This window comes from Colletotrichum chrysophilum (genome assembly GCF_026319265.1).
Source record: "Colletotrichum chrysophilum strain AFK26 chromosome Unknown scaffold_112, whole genome shotgun sequence".
Classification (NCBI taxonomy): domain Eukaryota; kingdom Fungi; phylum Ascomycota; class Sordariomycetes; order Glomerellales; family Glomerellaceae; genus Colletotrichum; species Colletotrichum chrysophilum.
In genome coordinates, this window is record NW_026517399.1 from 135784 (window position 1) to 157846 (window position 22063).

Sequence of the window (22063 nt, forward strand, 5' to 3'; positions counted from 1 at the left end):
CCAGAAAATGCTGGCATCCTGTCTGAAGAGATTGTGAACTCTCTGTTGGCGTAATCTTCGATCCACTTGTACCAGATCTCTCCGTGGTCAGACTTGATTAAGTCAATCCCACGCCCGAGTGACTCTGAACCGCCGAAGGTTTGCCCGGACTGCGTATGATAGAATCGCTTACATTGCCAGTGGATCTCTGAGTTCAGACAATAGAGAATGCGGCGTGACAGTATCTGTTCCTGGCAAGCCCAGCCCCGGGTGCTGAGATGGGCCTCCTCCAACTGACCCCGGGGACTCTGTCCTTCGAGACGGACCATTACGCTTTTCTGATGTCTAGAGAAATTCTCTCGATGGTTGTATGAAAAATGTCCAACTGGATTGTTATTGATGGTAGACAATGGAGATGACTTGGTCGCGATGTCTACCTTCGTTTTTGATCCGTCTTCCGGAAGACAGCCCGAGCTGCTATTCTTACCGTAAGTGGCTGAGATGGTGACAACACCCCCAGAGTAGACATCCTTCATCCGAGACGCCTCTCTTTGCCATTCGTCAGGATCATCTTGGAGGATGCAGAGAGAGTCTATCCACAAATAAGGAATTCCCAGAGACTTAGTAATTCTGACCGCATCTCGGAACGTCTTTGGAAGCATTCTTTCTGGTATTTCTTGGCAAAAAGCTTCCGCCGTTTCTCTAGTAGTTTTCAGGGGTCCTTTCACTCCGGGAAGCCCCCAACAGTGGCTCAAAGTCGCGTATCTCACCCTTCCTTCTCGCTCGTCTAGACTGTCGGAGTGCACCAGGCGTAGTATACCTGTCTGCACTCCAACATCAATTAGCCTAGTTGGCAAGAAACCTTCAACAGGCCGGCATTCGCGATGCGCGTCTCTCTCGCACGTCTCAAGCCAGGTTTTCGCGCAACGGATGCGGTCCTCTGCTGGAGTGAGATAGGGTGTGGTCGAGCCGAGAGTCCAGAAAGGCGGGTGACGATGGTCTGTCACCGTTAGATCAGCAACATTCTTTTTCAGCAGATTTGTGCTAGCTATCAAGTCTAAAATACCGGGGTTTTCAATTGCATCTTCCATAGAAACGCCGATCAACCCATATTTGAGGAAAGATCTCCCTTGTTGCTCAGCCTCCACCGCAATGCGGATCGTTGCCCAATGAACTCGATTCTCATCGTCCTGTACTTTAGTACTGGATATATCTAGGCCAACAGGTTGGCAAGAGTTGAATTCGTTACTAGGAAAGCGCTCCTTGGCATGGACCAGCGCTGGCTTCACGAAGAGGTCCCAGAGAAGTTCGCAACAACGACAGGCTTTGGCTGACTCCGCCAAAGCCCTAGTATTTGTCTGCGAAAGGCGATCTTTGGAATCCGAGGCAGCTCTTTTGGTCGTGTGGTTGAGGATCTCCAGACACCGATCGCAAGGCATTTCCGACCGCTCCAACATAATTTCGAACTCAAGAGGCCCCGCTGGCAGGCTCAGCTAGGGCGTAGACAATGAAAGATGAGCAAGCGAGACAATTGCTTGACTGACAGTTGATCAGTCTTAGTAGTTCAGAGTTGGGGCACAACAGTTTGGGCAATTTTTACGTGACGTCTGGGCTGGTTGTGATTTAGGCAACAACCGCAAATGTGACCAATCATCTTCACCCAAGTGTCTGGTTAGCATCAACAAACAAGAGGTCCTGGACTAGTCAGCAGCTAAATCAAATATGCGTGTGCTTTTTCTGGTTGACTTTGGACGCTTTTCAAGTCAACATTGGATCTTTGCATTCCATTCCAATCAGACCTCACGATGCTATAGACGACCGACCCTTTCTACAGAGCTTTATTCAAGAAGCTTCTAGTTCTGAACACAGATCAAACCACATCTTGATTCGTGAGAACTTGGCTCCAAGACGTGATTTAGAATATAAAATCACGATCGTTAAGTAGTAAATCACGCCCTCCATACCAAAAGGCGGCGCTTTAAGTCGTACCCAGTTGTCACTCACTAAGAACGGCCCTGGGTGTCATTTAGACTTGAAAGAGCATCGATATACTTAGTTATGCTTGCGTACCTAACATGACATTCATGATTTGCCAGATTCTAGTCTCGAATGTGTTCTCGGGTAAATTTTCCTGTTAAGCTAATTTGAAACTAAGACAGCTTCTTTGCCAAGATACCGGCCAATAACAGCCCATGCCTCGTCTACAGATCTCGTGTGACCAAGAATGTGTTGGTCAGGCCGTACCAACACAGCTGTTTCCCCTCTCAACCCCATGATGCTGATCCAAGGTCCTTCTGAACTAGCGATCGAGACGTCCACACTGCGTATCCGAACATCGCTGGAGCCAATCTTGCGACAGGAACTGGGATACTTCAAGCCTCGGTCATAGTGAAGAAGACTGAACTCTCTCTGAGATATCAAATCCAACGTCGATCTTCCAGCTGCAAGCCACGCATGCGGTAGTCGAGCACCAATGGCGGACGATGGCTGGTAATCTGAGCAGTCCGCAAGGAGTGTTTTTGAGTCTCTACTTTTGTCATAAACGTATCCAATCTGAAGACCCAGGGAATCAAAATGCGGCTTGTTGAGTGCCAGGGTCTGTTCGAACTCCATCTTCATCGCATGGCAGCTGAATAATGCTCTTTCAGCCGAAGCCTTTCGAACCATTTTCTCGACCGTCTTGTTGAGGTCGAGCCACCTGGCTTCGTTATATGCCGATTGAACCGAGTTTGCTACCGCTACAGGCTGTCGTTCTTCTGAGTATGTAACCAACAAAGATGCGAGGTGCGTCCCAGAGCGTATGGCGATGCCGAGTTTCCATGCTAGGTTCTGAGCGTCTCCTATCCCGGTGTTGATGCCCAGGCCTCCTTGAGGAGGGAAAGAGTGTGCTGAGTCTCCGACGAGATGGATTCGCTGAGTAGTATCGCTGTAGGCACTTGCTACCTTGGGCCACGTGTTCCAGACATTCACGGACAGAACCTTCGCTTCCACATTCGATCCGATACAGGAGCGGATTATTTCCTGACATCTGGCATCCGTGAAACTCCCAAGAGGCTCACGGTCGAGCTCAATGGGCCGTACGTGGACCCAAGAGTGTTGCGGGTCGTAAATAATTACCCCTCCCCTGTGGTCCGGGTTGAGACAGAAGGACAGCTGACCGCGCCTGTCTCTGTTGGCAAATGACCTGGTAAGTCGCCGGATGCGTGAATGGAGCAGTAAAATCTTTTTGGCCTTTCGATCCCATCTGGTGATGCCCATAAGACGTTGGACAGTCTGGAGCGGACTATTGAATCAGCCCCATCGGCGCCTACGACGTACTCTGATGTTATCTTCACCGTCGTAGAAGGGTCTGATCTGCTTGCGATCAATGAAATCAGCTTCCCTTCCCCGAACTCGACATCCTCCCAGTCCCACAAAGAGTAGATGGAAACCATTCCACTCAAGAGGACCGCTTCTTGAAGAAACTCTTCCAAAACCGGCTGAGCGACATTGAAAAGAGGCTCAGGGGTGACGTCTTTGACAGCCTCATCTTGACGTTCGTATGGAAGTTTTCCTAATTCCTGAGCCGCCAAGCCCTAGTTGAATCGCACCCAAAAGGAGTCTTGAGTCGTTGAGCCCAGGCTTCGCAGCTTTTTGATGTCAAGTCCGGCTTGCCTCATTATCTCGAGGCTTCTGGGGTTGACGGCGTGAGCTTTGGGTTGACCTAGTCGCGAGGGGTAGCGTGTGATTATGATGGAGGGGATTTGCTGTCTGGCTAGAAGATACGCGGTCATCAATCCCGCAGGGCCCGCGCCGACGATGAGGACCGTGGTCGTCGCCGGTGGCTTGTGGCTCTCATCGTTTGGGTTTTCGGGTGCTTGAGCGATTTTTGCCATTGTAAAAGTGCCACAGGTAGTACGAACGAGATGAGGTATGTTGGTATCTAGGCTTCGGAATGAGTTGAGCAAGACCCGACCTTAAGATATGAAAGAACTAGACTGCTAAGTTATAAAATCATTGAACACATGGTGCACTTATTTGCCACCGAGGACGCACGTGCGCTCATTTATAGAGTTTGCCTTGCATTTCCGTGGATTGTCTAATCAATGCCGGACATTTTGGAATACCGAAGAACAGTGGTCACCATAGCCTACACCTTCTCCTGCATCTCTGGGCCAGTTCCACATCCGATTAATACTCCATTATTCCACAGATTGGAAAGCTGGTAGCTCTACGACAGCATTGGTTACCCAGACGCCTTTCGGCCATGGAATCTTATGCTATTACGGAAGAGTCACTGCAATTTCAATTGAATGGTGTATTATTCTCATTTCCCCTCTAACATTGCCACAGTCTACGAGTCACGATGCTCGAAACCTACATGCCACAGACATCAAGGCAAATTGGAGGGTAAGTCTTACTGCGGCATAGCCTCCTATTCTACTCACCAGGGTTGAATTCATGCTCAGATTTCTACAACTCAGCAAACATGAGAGCTTGCATGCAAGAAAGAAAGGGTCGCCTAGAGAGTATTGACTGTAAGGTAGACCTCTCAACGAGCGTACTATTCAAACAGTTGGAATGACAGGAACGACCACATATGAGTTGAACTTCCCGCCAAAATGAATATGATGCTTGCCCTTATTTATCCCGTAAACGCTGGGCGTTTGCATATCTGGTATCTCCAAGTAGGCGTCTTTGCTGCCCCCCACACGAAATAGAAGACGTTCACCTTCGTAGAACTGCATCCCAATCGGCCAAAGACCTACCTCAATGGGAACGATCTCGCCCGGCGGGACCTTCTGAACTTCCTTGTGAGGATGATATGGCATGATGGAATTTTGTTTGGATCCGTCGGTAGCGCGATGGGAGACACGCAGCATTCCGTGACATCCAGTAAACTTCGCATGAGTGAGTCAATATGGATTCAGAAGACGGTCCGAATGACTCACCTTGATAATGTTGGAGCCTACCACATCCTCTTGATAGCTGTGGCTCTGGGGTATCGCGGTCCATGGGATGTTGATGTGTTCGAGTACTTTTCCAGACTTGCTCACCTTCCTCAAGCTCACATAGATATCCATGTCATCCGAATCATTGCATGAGACCCAAAGCTTAGCCTTAGTGAATCCCATCAATGTGGTGGTATTGGGGAATGTAAAGAAAAAGTCTGCCGTCGTCGCATTCGCGTCATCGGATTCGTAAGAGGCGACGCCGGTGGCTTCCGGGTAGTAAAGAGAGAGTTTGTTCTCGGTTAGGTATAATTTCTTGTATTCGGTCTTCTCGTGCGGGTAACTACCCATTGGGAAGTGTTCGATCGGTTTCTAGGAAGACCAGGTGGTCAGCCATGCAACCCTAAGGCATTATAGGGCACTCACAGGGCCGAAGCGGTTTCCGAACGTCAGGATCGACACCCGCACCGGATTGGTCTTCTCCCAGTCATTTTCAATGCCCTTCAAATATCGATCAAAGAATGCTTGAAGCTCGTCTGTCATGTCGGGTCTGTAGATATCAAACCATTCCTGCGTACAGTGGACCCGAAGCCACTTCTGCTTGCTCTTAGCTGTTCGGAAGCCTTGAATAGTTCCGTAGCTGTGGATACTGGAGCTGTAGCCTGCAACGACGTACATGGGTATGTCGATATTTTCGATTTGGGGTATCTTGTCTTCCCAGTAGGGGTTCATCAGGGGCCACTTGTTGATTGCCTTCGCGACATCCTCTCGCCTCTGTCGACCGCGGACAGTTGCACGATAAAGAAGGTTATCGAAGGTAGCGTCAGGTATGCCGCCTCGACACAGGACGTCGCGATATTTGTCTGTGAAGCCTTCCCAGGGTGCAATAGCCTTGAGAGACGGAGGGCACAGGGACGCGGTGCTCCATTGTACTTGGGCCAGCCACGAGTTGCCTTGCATTCCCACGGAGCCTGAGCACCAGGGCAGGCTGGCAATGTGCTCCACGATTTCTGCACCATCTCGGCCTGCGGCACTGTCAGTCATCTCCAAAAGATAAATTCAAAAGAGCTGTCTATACCGGCCCCTGTTCCCTCAATAAAGAGGTCTCCCTCCGAGTCCCACGAACCCCGGACATCAACGCTGATGATGGCGTAACCTCGTGGAACCCATTCGGCGGGGTCAACCCTGTGAACTTCTCAGGAAACCATCCGAGTACGAGAATAACTTCATTTTAACATACGACTCAAACTTCTCCAGTCCAGAGAGCATTTCCTCTTTCACGCCAACCCTATACGGCATAAGATCGTAGTTGCGGAATCCATGCCCCCCTTTTCCGTAGGGGCTCAAGGCAAGCAGCGCAGGAACCTTTTCCGAAGTGTTCGGCCGACAAACATCGTAGTATATCTGCAGCATCTGAGTAGGCTCCCTCGTTTATGGGTTTTGCGGCGTGGTAGTATTACTTTGACTCCGTCGGAGTGCTTCATCTCCTCATTCACCTCGTAGATTATTTCGCTAGGAAGAGGTCGACTTCGCGGTGTCTTTCGCCACCCCATGGGCAGAAGCTCTTTCGTTCTTTCTTGGAAAGAATACGGAAAACAATTGTCTTCATTTTAGGGTGGAATTGTGTCGCATAGCGGCACGTTGTAACCGTTGATAACCAGTTTGGAGTCCATTCTGGCCATTAGATGTTGCTTAGTATTGCTGTGAGACGGAACTTGCTATCAATCTGGTACAGTGAACTGTGAAGGAAGCATTGGGAAAGCCCGGCTCAGAATGATTTATTCCCGGAATAAGTGCGAAGGCTTAGTGTCTAGATGGTCGGAAGATCGAGATCTGCATGGAGCGGGTTTTCTACGGAGGCCTGAATGCCAAATACTTCGCGAAGCCCGCTTGGTTGATGATTCCCTGGTACCAGGAGCACATGCGATTTGAAGGCCACAGTTGACCTAGGTACGGTATGAAGGGGTTATGGTGATGATCGGGGCGGCGGTACATCGCTCTTCCGACTTCTCCATGGATCATGATCAGATGAACTATGTAAGCCTTGCCGGTGGTTAATCCAGTCCGAGGACCGACATCGGTTAATAGACCTTCCGAGAAAATTTAACGACGTTCCTAAGAAACGATGAAGAACACCCTGATCGTGACGACCTCGGAAAGTCATACCTTAAAAGGGGAATTATCGTCCGAAAAGTTTCATCTTGTTTCCGTGCCCCCAACGGTTCAAACCTTCTCTGGAAGTCAATATGGACTACCTACACTCTGCGCAGATTCCCAAGATTCGCCTCAACCTCCTTTGCCAAGACCGTCACATCAATCTTCCCGGGAAGCTTAGTATCGTTCCATTTTGCCACCTGTTCCGCGGCATACAGAACGGCTTCAATAACTGCCACGGATATCCCCAGCCCCATGGAACCTTTCAAGTGACTCTTCGCCTGCCTCGTTGCCCCTAGTGCGGCTATTGCGCCGGCAATGGTGATTTCGCATAAAGGAAGACTTTGAGTTCTCTCAGAGCCTCCAACTAGGAAACCGAATACCGCAACGTTCGCGATGTATGCTAGTAAATGTGAGCTTGACGAGTCAAAGCGAGACAACACTAACTGACTGATTTCGGGGAAGACCCCGCCCATCATGCGATGGACTTCCTCGTTTCCTACAGCCCGGTAAATGGCTTCGTTAGTTTGCACTCCTTTCTTGAACCAGTCGAAATCTGTGATCAAGGGTCTTGATGAGATGTTGTCAGTTGTGGCGTATAGTGCAGCGAAAGGAGTGAAACTTGCCTGTCAATCTCATTCGACATGCGAATACCGAACTCTCGGAGCTCGCCGATCAAACCCAGACAGGCGGGAATGCACTGAGGCAGTCCAGTGAAAGGCCACGTCAGGTCGAGAGCAAGCTTGAAAGATGCAAACAATATCTTCGTTCCTTCCACGTCTCTCACTTTGGCCAGATCATGAAACAGTTTAGGTACCGCATCACCACGGCGTTGGGCGCAAAGCATTGCGGCCTGTAGCTGCCATCAGCGCTGCGTCCCTTTATTTGATAGAAAAGGATCATAACTCACAATAATACCAGGCGCAACAGGCGCAATGGCTCCACCGTCCACAAGTTCCAGGTGTCGCACTAGGTAATGGAAAACGGTCTCATCGTAATGTGATGCATCAGTTGCCAGATTGGCATTTATGTATTTGTCATTGAATTCTTTCGCCGTGTTAGACATTGTGAAATTTGCGATGAGACAAAATACCACGGGCTTGTGGAACCTGGGGGTGCAACAGTACCAGAAGTCTTCCGTAATTATATCTATCTGCATCTTCATTCAAACGACTTATGATTGGTAATTCATCGAATTCAATGCCTTAAGAGTGAGATGGCGGGTGAAGTTTCATCTTCCAGACTTGGATTTACCACATCTTCCACGGAAACCAAACCAAAAACGTGCAGTCAAGCAGTAGACCTTATCTCGAGTATTTCACCGCCGAAACATACACGACCCCTTACCTTTGAAATAATCACCTCTGGACTTTTGACAGTATTAGCCAAACAGGGACTGGAACCATTAATGTCATCATGGCCCAAACCTCCAACGATTCAAACGCATATGACTATCATGGTCATGTACCCAAACAAGGGAAGTAATATGGTTGGGCCGATGGTCCGAATTGCATAATGACGACATTTTACAGGGTGGCAACGTTTTGGAGACATTGACGACAGCGACCCGTACAAGTATTCGACAACTATCGGAACCAACCCGGAACTTCAGCCGCTTTGGACAGCTTGGAAAGCAAATCTCGAAGTCCCGTTTCATGGCATCACTTGCAATGGCCGTAAACAAGAGGGACTCCATATTCTACGGGACGAAGTGGCTCCAACACAGAAAATAGTAGCTCGATCACCTTGTATGAGAAACATGAGTGTGGCTGATAGACTGCAGGTGCAAGCAGCCCGGACGTTGTTGCAAGCTCTGAGCCCCAGCGAGAAAAGGATCGTCTCGCACAGCCTTGATTCCGAGGACTGGTAAGTCAGGATGCCAAATCTCTGGGGAGTGCTAACTGAATACGCAATTCTGCGATGGGAGAAAATGGATGAACCCCGAATTCGTGTGGTTCAAGTGTGGCCTACGTCTCGAAGATTTGGAAAAAGCGAAAATCGAAGCCATCATGAACCTCGTGCAGAGTTCTCTCAGCGACAAGGGGTTCGACAAAGTCAGAGGGGCAATGAAGACCAATAAATTTCTCGGTGAACTTTGCCATAAAAAGGCAATTTTGAACGAATACAGTTATTTGTAAGTGAAACCAGATATTGACGACTAATCTGACATGACTCTTGGCGGCATAGCTTCGCGATCTTCGAGAGCCTTCAGAGACAGAACCGTGGTCGTATATGCTTTTCGGCCACCACTTTGCTCTCAGTGCTTTCATCGCTCGACAGCAGATGGTCATCGGCCCAGTCTTTCTCGGGGCTGAGCCAAGTGTATGTCAGCCAAGGACGTTGACTGAGAGTCAACGTGCGAGTTGGGAGGTTGCTTACATGCAAGCAGATTATCGACGATGGCCCGGATAAAGGGATAACGCTGTGTGCGGAGGAAAGCGAGCTGGGTCTACGGCTAATGAAGTCGCTTTCGCCGGCAATGCAAAAGAAAGCGCAACTGTACTCCGGATTGCACGACTCAGCCATGCCAGAGGGTCGATGGAACCCGGCTGATCAGGTGCGCGTGTCGAGCACCGGGCATAAATCTAGGCTAACATACACGCACAGAGACATCTGGCTGGCGCCTTTCAAGATAACCGAGTTATTCCTTATGAAGGCGTCCTAGCTACCGACATGACCATCGAGCAGCGAGAATTGCTTGTGTCGATCATTTCCACCTCTACGCTTCTTCCGCCAGGGCCACTTGAGTTCCGGCTAGCAGACGTTCGCGAACACCTGTCGGAAACCTATTTCTGCTGGATAGGCGGCTTTAGCTCGACAGACCCTTTCTACTATCGAATCCAGAGTCCGGTTACGCTGTTTGAGTTTGACCATCACTCCGGGGTCTTCCTTACGAACGACGAACCTGCAAAATACCATATTCACACGATTCAGAGGCTTCCCAATGGCAATGACTATGGACGATCATTGAGAGAACTGCTCAGGGAAGAGACGGAGGAAGACGAACCTGAGTACAAGGTTTGGCCAGGAAACCCATGGGTGTGCGACAGGGATTGAGTCAATTACTTTCGTCTGATGTAACTCAGCATTGCAAACATATCAGCTCATGAGCTGGTGCCTACTTGTGTAGATTTAACTTTGTTTCCCTTACGTCGCGTGCGTACCACCGTCGAGTAGATTCGATGCTTGACCATCCACCAAGGACCGAGAGAGAAACGATCGACAGGTCGTTCGGCAGCTCTGCGAGCCCGTGCATCTTTTATGCGAACTCCTTTATCAGTGAAGCTCTGCCCCGTCCAACTGAGTTTGTCTGTTCGTACCAAATCTGCTTCTGATGATCTCTTGAGGACGCTGCAATCACTTAGATGACATGCCTGATACGTCCGGTTCACCTCTCAATCATCACCACCGACCGAAGCGAGTCGCTCGAGCTTGCGACTACTGCCGTAAAAAAAAGGGTGCGTGCAAATGCCTTTCCTCTCGATTCTACGAGATCATTGTGCTTAGATACCCGCGCCGACAGTTGAAATGCACTTCTGGCCAGCGGCCCTGCCTCAATTGCCAACTCTATAACACACAGTGCATTTCGTCGGACCGAGGAAGGCGGCGTTCAACCCTAAACAGCTTGAGACATTTTGAACATGACAGCGAGGTTGCTGAAAGCACCATTCATGTCGGCGGTCACGGTACTGCGTACCAACATGACGATTCTAGCATGTGTCTTTCGATAAACCCTACGGTGAATACCAACCCTAGGGTTGAAAGCCAGACGGAGATGTCATCTTCATGGTCCCATTAAGCCGGACTCGACGGCGGAACAGGATCACAACGTTCCCGTTATGACTTTCGCAGCTCCGGAGACGCAATACCACCCGATTTGTGGGATTTTGACAGCACAAACTCAGAAGAGTTTTTCGATATTAACACAGAACTTCTGGATGCGCAAGTTGAGGTCGATCCCGACTTACGGGCTCAGCTACCTCAAAATGGCGAAGTAGATAATTCGCCATTAATTTCCCCTGATGTATCTGCTTCCAAAACCTCGGCCCGAAATTCGACGAGTGGAAAAGTATCCAACATAGAAACTCTACGGGGCGAAGGCAAGAATTCAGATTCGCAATCCCACGCGGTGCCTCCCTCCATCTACATTCGACAGAATGAAACTCAGGGACACCATCTCGGTAAGTGAATTGCTAAGCCTACAACATAACACATTCCCCAACTCAATTATTGACACGTCACGTGGCTACCAGGTGGGAGTTCAGTCGCCGCTACACTTGCCATCTGCCTAGCAGACGGTCTCAAAAGCCAACATCTTCCTCTAGAACCTGACAAACTCCGGTTTCTCATCGAAGCAGGTCCACAAATTGAAGAAATTGGTCTTTCGTCGTTACGAAATCTTTCTTCGCAGTCACTGCCACCTCGAAACGCAGCCTTTTGCAGCCTGCAAGGTTGGTTGACCACTCTCACGAGAAACGTGTGGCGTGTGGCTGAGATTCTTACTGTGTGTGCAGCATACTTCCACGATATCAATGCCACCCTGCCCATATTAGACGAGGATCTGTTCATGGTCCGGGCTGAGATGTTTTACACCCATGAGCGCATCCAGCTTGATATTTTTGACTACTGCATGTTCTACCTTGCGATCTCTATAGGAGCTCTCAGTGATAGAGACGCTACATCTAAACCATGCAGAGATGCCGATGAGCTCTCTTCTACCTGTTATCAACAGGCCTGGTCCATTATGCTGGACTCGTTCGCAGGTCCATGCGAAGCCTCCGTACAGATTCTCCTACTTCACGTAAGTTCACCACGACACATCACGTCCGATTGTACGAGATCCAGTCTGACAAGTGGTTGGGTAACAGGTCGTCTATCAGCTTTACTTCGGCAGATGCGGGATATCATGGGTGTTTTGCGGCCTCGCAGTACGCATCGCGCAGTCTCTGGGATTGCACCAAAGAAATCCACCAGATGTCGGGTTTTCCGAAGCTGCGAGATCTTTCATCAAGGCCCTGAACAAGTGTGTATAACCTTTCAACTCAAAGGCCTTCACTGATAACTGATTTATTTCTGACGAATCGATCGAGTAGCATGGGAGAGACGAATGTCAAGACGCATACTCTTCTGTACGTTCATTCTACGGCTTCTAGCTGCCTAGTGAAGATCTAACGGTTTCCAGATTTCAATCTACTAATTACATGGCGGCGATTGCTGTTTTGTACAGAAGCATCATGAAATGCCCGTCCAATATGTCATCAAGAGCAGACATTGAATATTTGCGGGCGGGAAAAACACATCTGGAGAGGGACATGCCTGCAAATATTATTGGCCCTGCAGTCAAAGCCTTGTTTGACGAAATGCTGTCTTCCGCGGAAGAAATGGCATCAAAGCAACCCTGCTACTAGGTAGCCACTCTGGCACAATAGCAACATTTATAACCCGTCCAGCGATGCTAAATGAGAAGAAAATATCGTCTGAAAGCGGCGATGACAGTGTCAATTTCAGGATAGGACTCAAGCGCAGTACTTGAAACCCTGTATCGCTTTGTGACGTGTGGAACGAATGAGTCAAGACCAAGTACAAAACTATCATTCATCTACAAAAGAGTGAGGAAGAAAAGAAGATATATACAGAAAGCAAGCGAAGGCGTGACCTTTCCGGTGTTGCCCCATGTACAGTTTTGAAAGTGCCAATACCCAACATGACGGTCTAAGTTTCCATCTATCCGTTACATATCCCTTAGACATCGTAGGTGCTGCCAATGGGACCGAACTTAAGGTTGGACCAGATGACCTGACCGTTGGGGTTCTGGGCGATGACCTCGGCGGGAACGCCGGAGGTGGTGGGGCATGGGCCTCGGTCAACACCAGGCTCGCCGGCACGGTCGACGGGGTAGCTAGAGTCAAGCCAGAGCATGTTGGCGAAGTTCTGTGTAATTGTTAGCCGCCATCCTGTCTTGTGCCAGAGTGAAGGTTCAAAACTTACGTCGCTCCAGATGGACATGACGAGAACCATGGGGATCTCGAGAGCGCTGTTGAGCTTGGACCAGCCGCCGACCTCGTTGAAGCGGTCGCGCTCGCCAAAGACGGAGAACTGAGCCTCGCAGAACTCGGGGGTGATGTCGGCATCCTCGTTGGGGATGCCCTCGTAGGTGGTGCCGGGGATCTCGATCTTGTTGCCGTCCTGGATGAAGAACTGGGACATGCGGTTGTTCTCGAAACGAGTGACAACGCTGTTGAGTGTTATCAGCCATCGAGTTCCATATGTCTGTCAATGCCAAGGGTTTGACTTACGTGAACTTCTTGGTGGTGTCGACAGTCTTGCCCGGTCCGTAGAAGTCTTGGTTACCCATGCGGTAAGGGTTGTAGTCGCAACCGTTGGCGTCACAGCCACCGCCATAGCGATCCTCGGAGTATGTGCCGCCGCAAGAGGTGGTCTCGCAGACGTGGTAGTTGTTGTTCTCACAAGGATGGGGAGTCAGGGCGAAAGCCTGCTTGTTGGACTCCCAGACGTCAATCTCAGCGCAGCAAGCACCGAGGTTGCCGAAGCCAGAGTTCTCGTCGGTGGCGGAAGGCTTCCAGCCCTCAATGTTACCCTATGACACGGTCGAGTCAGTTCATGAGGCTCTTTGAAGACGACATCTTGAGCTTACCTTGCCACCAATGAACTTCAAGTCACGGGCACACTGGGCGTCGCAGTAGCCAGTACCGTACTTAGCACCAGCAGCGTTGTTGGCCTCGGAGGCAAGACCACCATCCTCGTTCATGGCAACGAAGTACAGGGCGCTGTTCATGCCACAGTCGACGGTAGACAGATCGACATCGAAGGCGAATTCGTTGTTCATGAGGGTGAACATCTGGTACTTGGAGTCACTGTTCATGAGGTACATGCGAGACCCGATGTTCTTGCCGTACTGGTGCTCTTGAACAAACTTCAGGGTCATGGCGTTGCCGCTGGTTGAGACACCGTAGGTGCCCGAGTAGTTGGCTCCCTCAACCGCACAGTTCTTAGCACAGTCATCAGGGCCGGAGCACTTGTCGGTCCACTGGTTGCCATCGTAGCAGTTCTCGTAGCCACTGAGAGTTCATGTCAGTCCCACGTGCGAAATAGCAAGTCGCTATCAGATTGGCAACGTACCCGACGTTGTGAGCCCAGCGCCAGTTGGCGTCAATGACAACGTCAGAGCTCTTGGTGCTGCAGGAGCCAGAGGTGCAGTCGGACCAGCTCAGCTTCGGGTGAACCTCAGCCTCCTCGGTGCCGACCTGCTGGGCCACGGCCATGGCCAGCATGGAAAGAGCGGTGATGGTGTACTTCATCGTGAAGAGAATCAAAGGGAGTGGAATGCTGCCGGTGAAGAATGGGAACTGCTGGATTGCGTGATGAGGATGGAGTCCAAATCATCTTCTTCGAGTGGAAACCATCGTCCTACTTATGCTTTCGAGCTTCGTCCCTCAAAATTGGATTTCGCCCCCTTTCGGAATGAGGCTCGCCGTTTAGATTTGCTTTGGCGTCCCGAAATCCGGTAGCATCGCGTCGTCGTTCCGTGACAGTATCATTAGATGAACTACCATCAATCGACAAAACGGGGCAAACCTTCCCATGACCAGGTGTCATCCGAGCGGCTCTTCTCAAGGGGCAACATGCTTCATGTGACCTCAACTTCGAAGTCAACTTCACATCTGGAGAAGAACTCAAGTGGCAGCCGGGACGAAGATCCCGTAAGCTCCCAGGGACCCACGGCAATCCCAGCAGAAGAAGCAGTTGCCCAAAGCAGCGATTTCCTCGCCAAACCCGTGGAACTCGTGGCCGTTTGCGCCGGAAATCTCCCTATATCAAACAGTCGCCAAGGTCTTGTCAACGGGGCGCAGGTTGCTCCATTGGCTGGATGTTGAGATATCAACGGGTTGTGGCGGACGGATTGTGATGAGCCAAGTCATGTTATCCATGGGCAATGTCTCGGCGTCGGCAGAAGGCAGCAGAGAGGTCCGGGATGGGCGGCTAGATGTTGCGTGAGCCTTCAGGAACGGCCGCTGATCGCAGCCGTCTTCGGTTCTCGCTAGTTCGACGTCCGAACTGATCCGGCAGGGCTCCCTGGTCCGTTTCGGCGATTGCTGACAGGGACGCGTGGGTTGAGGAGAGAGCTCTCTTTCGCAGCGGACTTCTCGAAAGATGCTCCCCTGCATGTGTCCACGCCCACATGTTTGCTCTTGGCGAGTGAGCTTGAAATTTTTCCAGCCATACAGGCATGAAAAGAAGAAAGAAGTGGATGTTTTGGGTCTTGTTGAATTTCCTCTTCGGCTCTGCGCCGATTCGGGCCCCAGCCGAGAGCTCCGATATCTGATCATCGCCACTCCGTTAGCAGGCCGGCATGAATCAACAAATAACAGCTCCTAACGTAATCTCACCTACCGCTCGTCATATAAGTCTGGGTCGCAAAATAATCGAGTGGCACGCACATTAGGAGAGGTCGGGCGGCGGAAGGCAGTATGCGAGTTCGGTTCCGATGGCAGCAAAGCGGCAGCCGGTAGTGCAGGCCGCGAGGCCTGACAGGCTTCGCTTGAGTTGGACTCAGGGGCCAAGAAGTAGAGTGTGGCCCGATAGCTCTTGGCTCTGGCTTTTTGCCGAAGAGGCGTCTGGGGGATCTGCGGGGGGAAGTCTTGGCCAGCAGGCATTCGAGCGACAAACGGGCGAGGCGGGGATAAATATGTCGCCCTCATTGGTTTTATAGCGGGGTAAGCGGGAAAACATCACGGCCGACGGAGGTTGACGCTCCGTAGACTTCATATAATTCATATTAACATCCGGCTTCGATTGGTGTCGTGCCTTGCTGACGTAGTCCTTAATATTTGCTTCCACACATCCAGGGTCGTATTCTACAATGCCACGAGACGCTGGAAGTTACTGTCGGATGGAAAACCGCGGCAAACAGCAGACTTAGATGGAAATGTCTTGGAAACTCGATCAGGAGATCTCAATCTTGCGGGTCAGGCGCTGTCATGCACACAATATTCGGGCTGCTGTTCGTCGGAACACGGCCCGTCAACTAGTCGTAAACATCGATAGATTCAAGGTGATTTCTGGGGACTATTGAGAAAACCTGTGCTACAAATGAGAGTCATTTTGTTCCTGTCAGGGGCTGAAAATTCAAACTCAAACACGGGGCTTCCCGAAGTACCGGCTGTTATCCGGGCTGCAGCCGCGGGAATGTCACGATGCCTGGCTTGAGATGCACTTAGCTTTGGAGGTACTTGCCGAGATTCTATCAACTTGATGTTTTATCGCCATGAATCATCCACCGGGAACATTCAATTCGCAATTCCGCCTTGGTCTCTTGGCCCTCGCCCGTCTGATGCCTTGGCGATATGTAGTAGGCTATCGTCCATCATGCTCATTCAAGAATGTTTTGAAGACTGGCATCCTGTCGTTTTCTTAAAGGCCGTAGCGCCGAGCTTCTTCTCTCCCCGAACAGACATTTTTGCTAGTACATTCATTGTTCATTAATTATTGTGAATTATTATCTCCTCGCTAATTGTCTATTTCTTCAATAGATTTGAGGTCGCGCTGGTTCAGAAGTGAAGCTAAAGCTTCGCACTGAGGACGTTGATCTTCAAAGTCTTGACAACCTTTGACATCGCAAAGTCGCCGTTCCCTCCAACAATCTTCCCCTTCGGCGTAGGGCTACACTAGAACAACTCATGACGTAGCTCGGAAATCGGTATGAGATTGCAATCTACAACGTGTCACCGCCTCATAAAAGATGATATATCTGCAGGAACAGAAGTTCGGAACTCGGCAGGGCAAAGCAGGTTGTGGATTGGTCAATAAAAATTCAACGTCGAACTAACCGAAGCACAGCACTCGTAGACAGCTGTGAAGCTCATGTGCAATCTAATTAATGGAAAATTGATTAAAGCATGTGACTCGCTCCTGTATGAACCGATGCACCAGTAACTATCACCGCGGTGACTTTCAGCATTTAGCGAAACCATCCCGTACAAGTTTACTCTCCATCAAGACGTCCCAGTGGTGGCACGCATACATCTGGGTGTTTGAGAGGCAGATCTCTGACTTTCCGCGCTCATACACATCCTTATCATATGAAGCTACCGCGTCGACAACATCTTGCCCTTCATTGATGACGTTGATCAGGGTGCGGACGCAAGACCCGGCGTCCTCGAGAGCGTTGTTGAGACCCTGTGCGCGGTCTACCCGCGTGTTAGTCCAACCAGAATTATAGACCGTGGCGACGCCCGACTCACAAGGCACCATAGGATGCGCCGCATCACCAGCGATTAGGACTCGGCCTCCAAAATAGTTCCAGCGTTGGATTTTCGTCCATGAGCCAAACTGTCCCTTGTTAGCGTTTCCACTGAATCCCCTTGGGTCTTTCGCAGAGTGCACTTACATGGTCAATCGGAAGGTGTGTGTCTGGCTTCACCCATTCGGCCACTGACTTGAAGGGCTCGCAGTAGTTTGATCCCAACTTTTTGAACAGCGCCATGCGTTCCTCTTGGGTCTTGGGCTGTTCTTCTGCGTCATCAGGCCAGTAAGAAAGCGAGACCTGGAATACCCATGACGCTGGGTCATTGGGGTTTTTGACGTCGCCCACTACTTGAAGTCAGGTCCGTGTACAAAAGCCAGAGGGTTGATGACATACTAGTCAAGAAGTAATACGTCTTTTGTCCGGGATGAGGACCCAACTGTGCCGCGTTAACTCTGTGAATTTCTTGATCAAAATGTCTGGACGTAATGTTGCAACGGGATGTATTTGACTACGCAGATGTGAGGCCTGGTCTGCGGTGAAAGTTACCCCGAAATTCTACCCTGGTCAGCTTTTCAAAGGCGGACTGAGGAGAGCAATACTTACAAAAACTACCACCGGAGCAGGTGTCAGATCGGTTGCGTTTTCAGGAAGAGATGCGTCCCGCACTTTGCAACATCGGTCGCGGCTTGTGAAGAATGGCACGTACTACGTGCTGAGCAGACTAAGCTGCGATTCTTCTCTCGAATGACTACATACCTTACGCTGGGAAATTAGAATTAGATATTTGTCAAAATAATTACCAACTATGGCAGAGTTGCCCAAAGTTGAAACCACACTGTCAAATAGTAGTGCCTCAATCAAACAGACCAGGTGAGATATGCCAATCACAGTTGACAGCCCAGACAGTCTTCAGCCTCTTTGATACCAATGAGGAGGTAATACTTTCTCCGAGAAAACAGTCAACCCCTTTCCGAGTGGAGCATCGCTAGCATGCTCAACCGCGAATGCCGGATCGGAGTCACATCCTCTTCCCCGGGGATTCGTATAAGACAACAGCACCGAGTCGCTGTGCCGTCGGGTACTTCTTATCTGCATTTGTTAGCCAGTCAGCACCGCAGCACATCATGGCGATTACAATGCCTGAAGACCGATCTGAACAGATCACGAACCCTGAGGTAGAGTGTATTCCAGTATCCGATCTACGCGCTGGGGTCGTTGGTTGGGAATCCCTGGATGAACCGGCTATGCCACGCAATTTTACCTCGTCTGGAAACTGGTTTATCGTGGGCATATTATCCTCCATCAGCATAGCCACTTCATTTGCATCCGCGATGAACTCGCCTGCAATACCATCAATCAACAGATAATTCGGAAACACCAATTCTCTTCGCGCCACCTTGAGCGTGACTATCTGCTTATTGGGCTACGCCATCGGGCCACTCATTCTTGCACCGTTGTGCGAGCTGTACGGTAGGAAAGGCGTTATCAGCCCTGCAGACATATGCTTCTGCCTTTTCACCATCGGCTGCGCATTGGCGCCCAATATGGCTGGACTCACGGTATTGCGGTTGCTTACTGGGATGGGAGGTTCAGGTTGTCTGGTAACGAACAGTTTCCAGGATTATTGCGACACGCGAAGAGCAAAGAAGAACATCAAGTTCTAAGTCTTGGTAGAGATGGAAAAGACTGCGTGTGACCTGCTGCACCCAAAGTAGCCACCTCATGGCAAATTAGGCCAACGGCGCGTCCAGTGACTCAACCACAATGCACACACCCTGCTCGAAAGGGGCCAGCGAGCCCAAAGTTCTCGATACGCCCAATTTCTCTACCCAAAAAATCTCAGCCCTGCTATAAATAATATTTAGATTCAAAATGCTTTCCAATCAGTCGAGCCCTCGTTTGCCACAGATGATGTTCCAGGCCTCTTGCAACACACACGTGGCTATTGAAGGCCACGCTGTCCCTTGCGAGAAACTTACCGCTTTTTGCTTTTCGTGCTTGTCAGCCGAATCAAAGACCTCAAATTACATGTCAACGACCGAGAGCCTTACCCATTACAGTTGCCTATCAGCCCGACACGTTTCTTATTCATGACCATGCATTCCAGGCGTGCCTACGCCCATCCCTCAATTGGACACTTTTCCGAAAGACTGACATGCCTATCGCTTTGCGCCGTAAGACGTGCTTCTGAGGAGGCGCTTCTCCTGCAACAGAAGGGCCATGTACCAACCGCAACTAGTAACGGCGAGGGCGCCTTTCCCGCGATGTTACCCCAGTCCCATCCCCGCTTCGGGAAGGTTGCAACGATCTCTTGAGTCTATTGGACCCCGTACATCGGCCCGCAGCGCTTTCTCCTCTTTCCCTTGATCACCGGTAAAGTTTGTGAGATGCATGCTGTGTTCTGGATCAATTGGCCAGAAAGCGACACCTGTACGACCTCCTGTCTGACCTGCATGTTCCATCAGTGATCCTTCAGGGCTAGCCTCTCATGTCTCAGTAAGATCTATTGGGCGCGCGGGTGGCAATATGCTAGGGCTTTGATAAGACGCCTCTTTTTTGATGCTGACAGGGAGGGGATCACTCAACATTGGCAACATTGGCATCGGGGTAGAGTATGGGGGTTAAAAGCTTGGCCTCGGCAGTCGTTTTCCTCCGCGGAAATGTTGAATACTTGTATCCAGGCCGTCTGCCCATCACTCGTCGTTGTTCTGGCTTTGGTGTGCTACGATATCCAGTGAAATCTCACTATGGACACCGACAGCGCTTTGAAGTCGGAAAAGACGGCAACTCGCGCAGAGTCAGTCGAGCTCGCAGAGTCGCAAACATGGGACATGCACTCCACCAAGAAGCTTTTGCGGAAGCTTGATTGGCACATCATCCCGTTCATGTCGCTGATCTACCTGTAAGTCTGTTACATCGATCGATGTTCCCACAATTTTCCACCGTCTCGGGAATATGCAATGTTAATTTGCAGCACAGATTATGCTTCTTAGATCGGACGAACATCGGGAACGCCCGACTCGACCACCTCGAACAGGACCTGAATTTGCATGGAATTCAATACAATGACTGCCTGGCTGTTTTGTTCCCGTTCTATATCGCGGCCGAAATTCCGAGCAACATGATGATGAAACGCCTCAGGCCGTCCATCTGGCTCACCTTCATCATGGTTTGCTGGTCGGCGGCAATGATTGGACAAGGGTTCGTCAAGGACTACTCAGGGCTTATGGCCACTAGAGTGGTTCTAGGGGTATTCGAGGGAGGCCTGTTTCCGGGAGTCAACTACTACATCACGCAGTGGTACTGCCGACACGAGTGCGGCTTCAGAATGGCATTGTTCTTCTCGGCCGCAACATTGGCCGGTGCCTTTGGTGGTATCCTCGCGCGAGGCATTGCAGAGATGCATGGTGTAGGGGGACTTTCCGCATGGGCATGGATCTTCATCTTGGAAGGAATCCTCAGCATCTTGGTATCGTTTACTGCCTATTGGGCAATTTACGACTACCCAGCGACGTGAGTTGAGCTGCAGCCTCTGTTGTAAACCATGAGCTGACCATTATATAGCGCCCGATTCCTCAGTGAAAAGGAACGCACCGAGGTCCAAAGACGGCTCCAAGAAGATTCGGGACATTTGTCAAACGAGTTCAACGTCAAGTATGTGTGGCAAGCCATCAAGGATTGGAAGATTTACATCCACATGCTTATTTGCATGGCCGGCTTCTGTCCCATCTACTCGATTGCGCTCTTCCTGCCGACCATCATCAAGAATATGGGTTACACATCAAACAATGCGCAATTGATGAGTGTGCCGCCATATGTTTGCGCCTGCTTCTTTACCATCATTGCGAGTTGGTACGCCGATAGGATCAGGCAGCGTGGGGTGTTCCTGCTGGGCTTCCAGCTCGTTGGAATCCTGGGATTCTCCCTTTTGGTGGCTACCAGAAACTCTTCTGCACAGTACGCCGGGACCGTCTTCGCAGCCATTGGTAAGATAACGGAAGCTCCATCACCCCGTCGGGCACAGGTAGCTGACCTTTCCCGTAGGAATCTACCCCCAAATTCCCCTTGGTATGGCGTGGAACAGCAGCAACATTGGCGGCAGTCTCAAAAGAGGAACGGGTATCGCAATGCAGGTGATGGGTGGTAACTGTGGTGGCATCATCGCCTCATATGTCTACCTCTCTCGAGACGGGCCGCGATACACTACTGGACACAGCATTCTCATCGGTTTTGTCAGGTGAGGGCACCCAACACAAAATCAACTTACAGCTGCTAACGCCTAGAACTCAGCATGGCATTCTTCTTGACTTTGTTCATGACGACTTGGTGCCGTCGCGAGAACGCTCGCCGAGACCTTGTAGCCAGGGAAGCTGGCGTACAGGAGTTGACGGAAGAGCAAAAGGCGATGGAGGCTGAGCTGGCCGACAACGTGCCTTGGTTTCGATACACGATTTGATTTTCCTAGATTCGTAGTCGAGATGCTCGTCGGATGTTGAGCAAGTAACCTTTTCCTGAGCTTCTTAGAGTGGCGAGGCCGCGCAACGGGCATGAAGTGATGCTGCTGCCCAGCGTCGTCGAATCATACAGACTCAATGTTTGTTTGTTTGTTTGTTTGTTTGTTTAATATTTAACGCCATGGCGGCAAGGGCGCGGCCGCCCTTGCGGCAGACCTCCCGAAGGGTATGTGGCGTGGAGGGCCGCAGGCTCTAGCTATATACTCTGTAGTACACGC

General features: G+C 50.5%; 4 protein-coding genes across 4 annotated transcripts; 1 reads left to right on the forward strand and 3 right to left on the reverse strand.

Moving 5' to 3' along the window:
- Positions 1-5321: 5321 nt before the first annotated feature.
- Positions 5322-5954, reverse strand: COL26b_010483 (uncharacterized protein; the record flags this gene model as incomplete). Its single annotated transcript, XM_053183182.1, has 1 exon — positions 5322-5954. One exon carries the CDS (start codon positions 5952-5954, stop codon positions 5322-5324), a length of 633 nt encoding a protein of 210 aa, XP_053032902.1.
- Positions 5955-12806: 6852 nt separating this feature from the next.
- COL26b_010484 (uncharacterized protein) lies at positions 12807-14383 on the reverse strand (the record flags this gene model as incomplete). The annotated part of the gene is made up of 5 exons (XM_053183183.1): positions 12807-12995; positions 13053-13299; positions 13361-13662; positions 13720-14143; positions 14205-14383. 5 exons carry the CDS (start codon positions 14381-14383, stop codon positions 12807-12809), a joined length of 1341 nt encoding a protein of 446 aa, XP_053032903.1.
- A 2653-nt stretch (positions 14384-17036) lies between these two features.
- On the reverse strand, positions 17037-17568 carry COL26b_010485 (uncharacterized protein; the record flags this gene model as incomplete). The annotated part of the gene is made up of 2 exons (XM_053183184.1): positions 17037-17261; positions 17473-17568. The coding sequence occupies 2 exons, from the start codon at positions 17566-17568 to the stop codon at positions 17037-17039; spliced, it is 321 nt and encodes a 106-aa protein (XP_053032904.1).
- A 2510-nt stretch (positions 17569-20078) lies between these two features.
- On the forward strand, positions 20079-21787 carry COL26b_010486 (uncharacterized protein; the record flags this gene model as incomplete). Its single annotated transcript, XM_053183185.1, has 4 exons — positions 20079-20233; positions 20311-20844; positions 20896-21317; positions 21615-21787. 4 exons carry the CDS (start codon positions 20079-20081, stop codon positions 21785-21787), a joined length of 1284 nt encoding a protein of 427 aa, XP_053032905.1.
- Between the last annotated feature and the right edge of the window lie 276 nt (positions 21788-22063).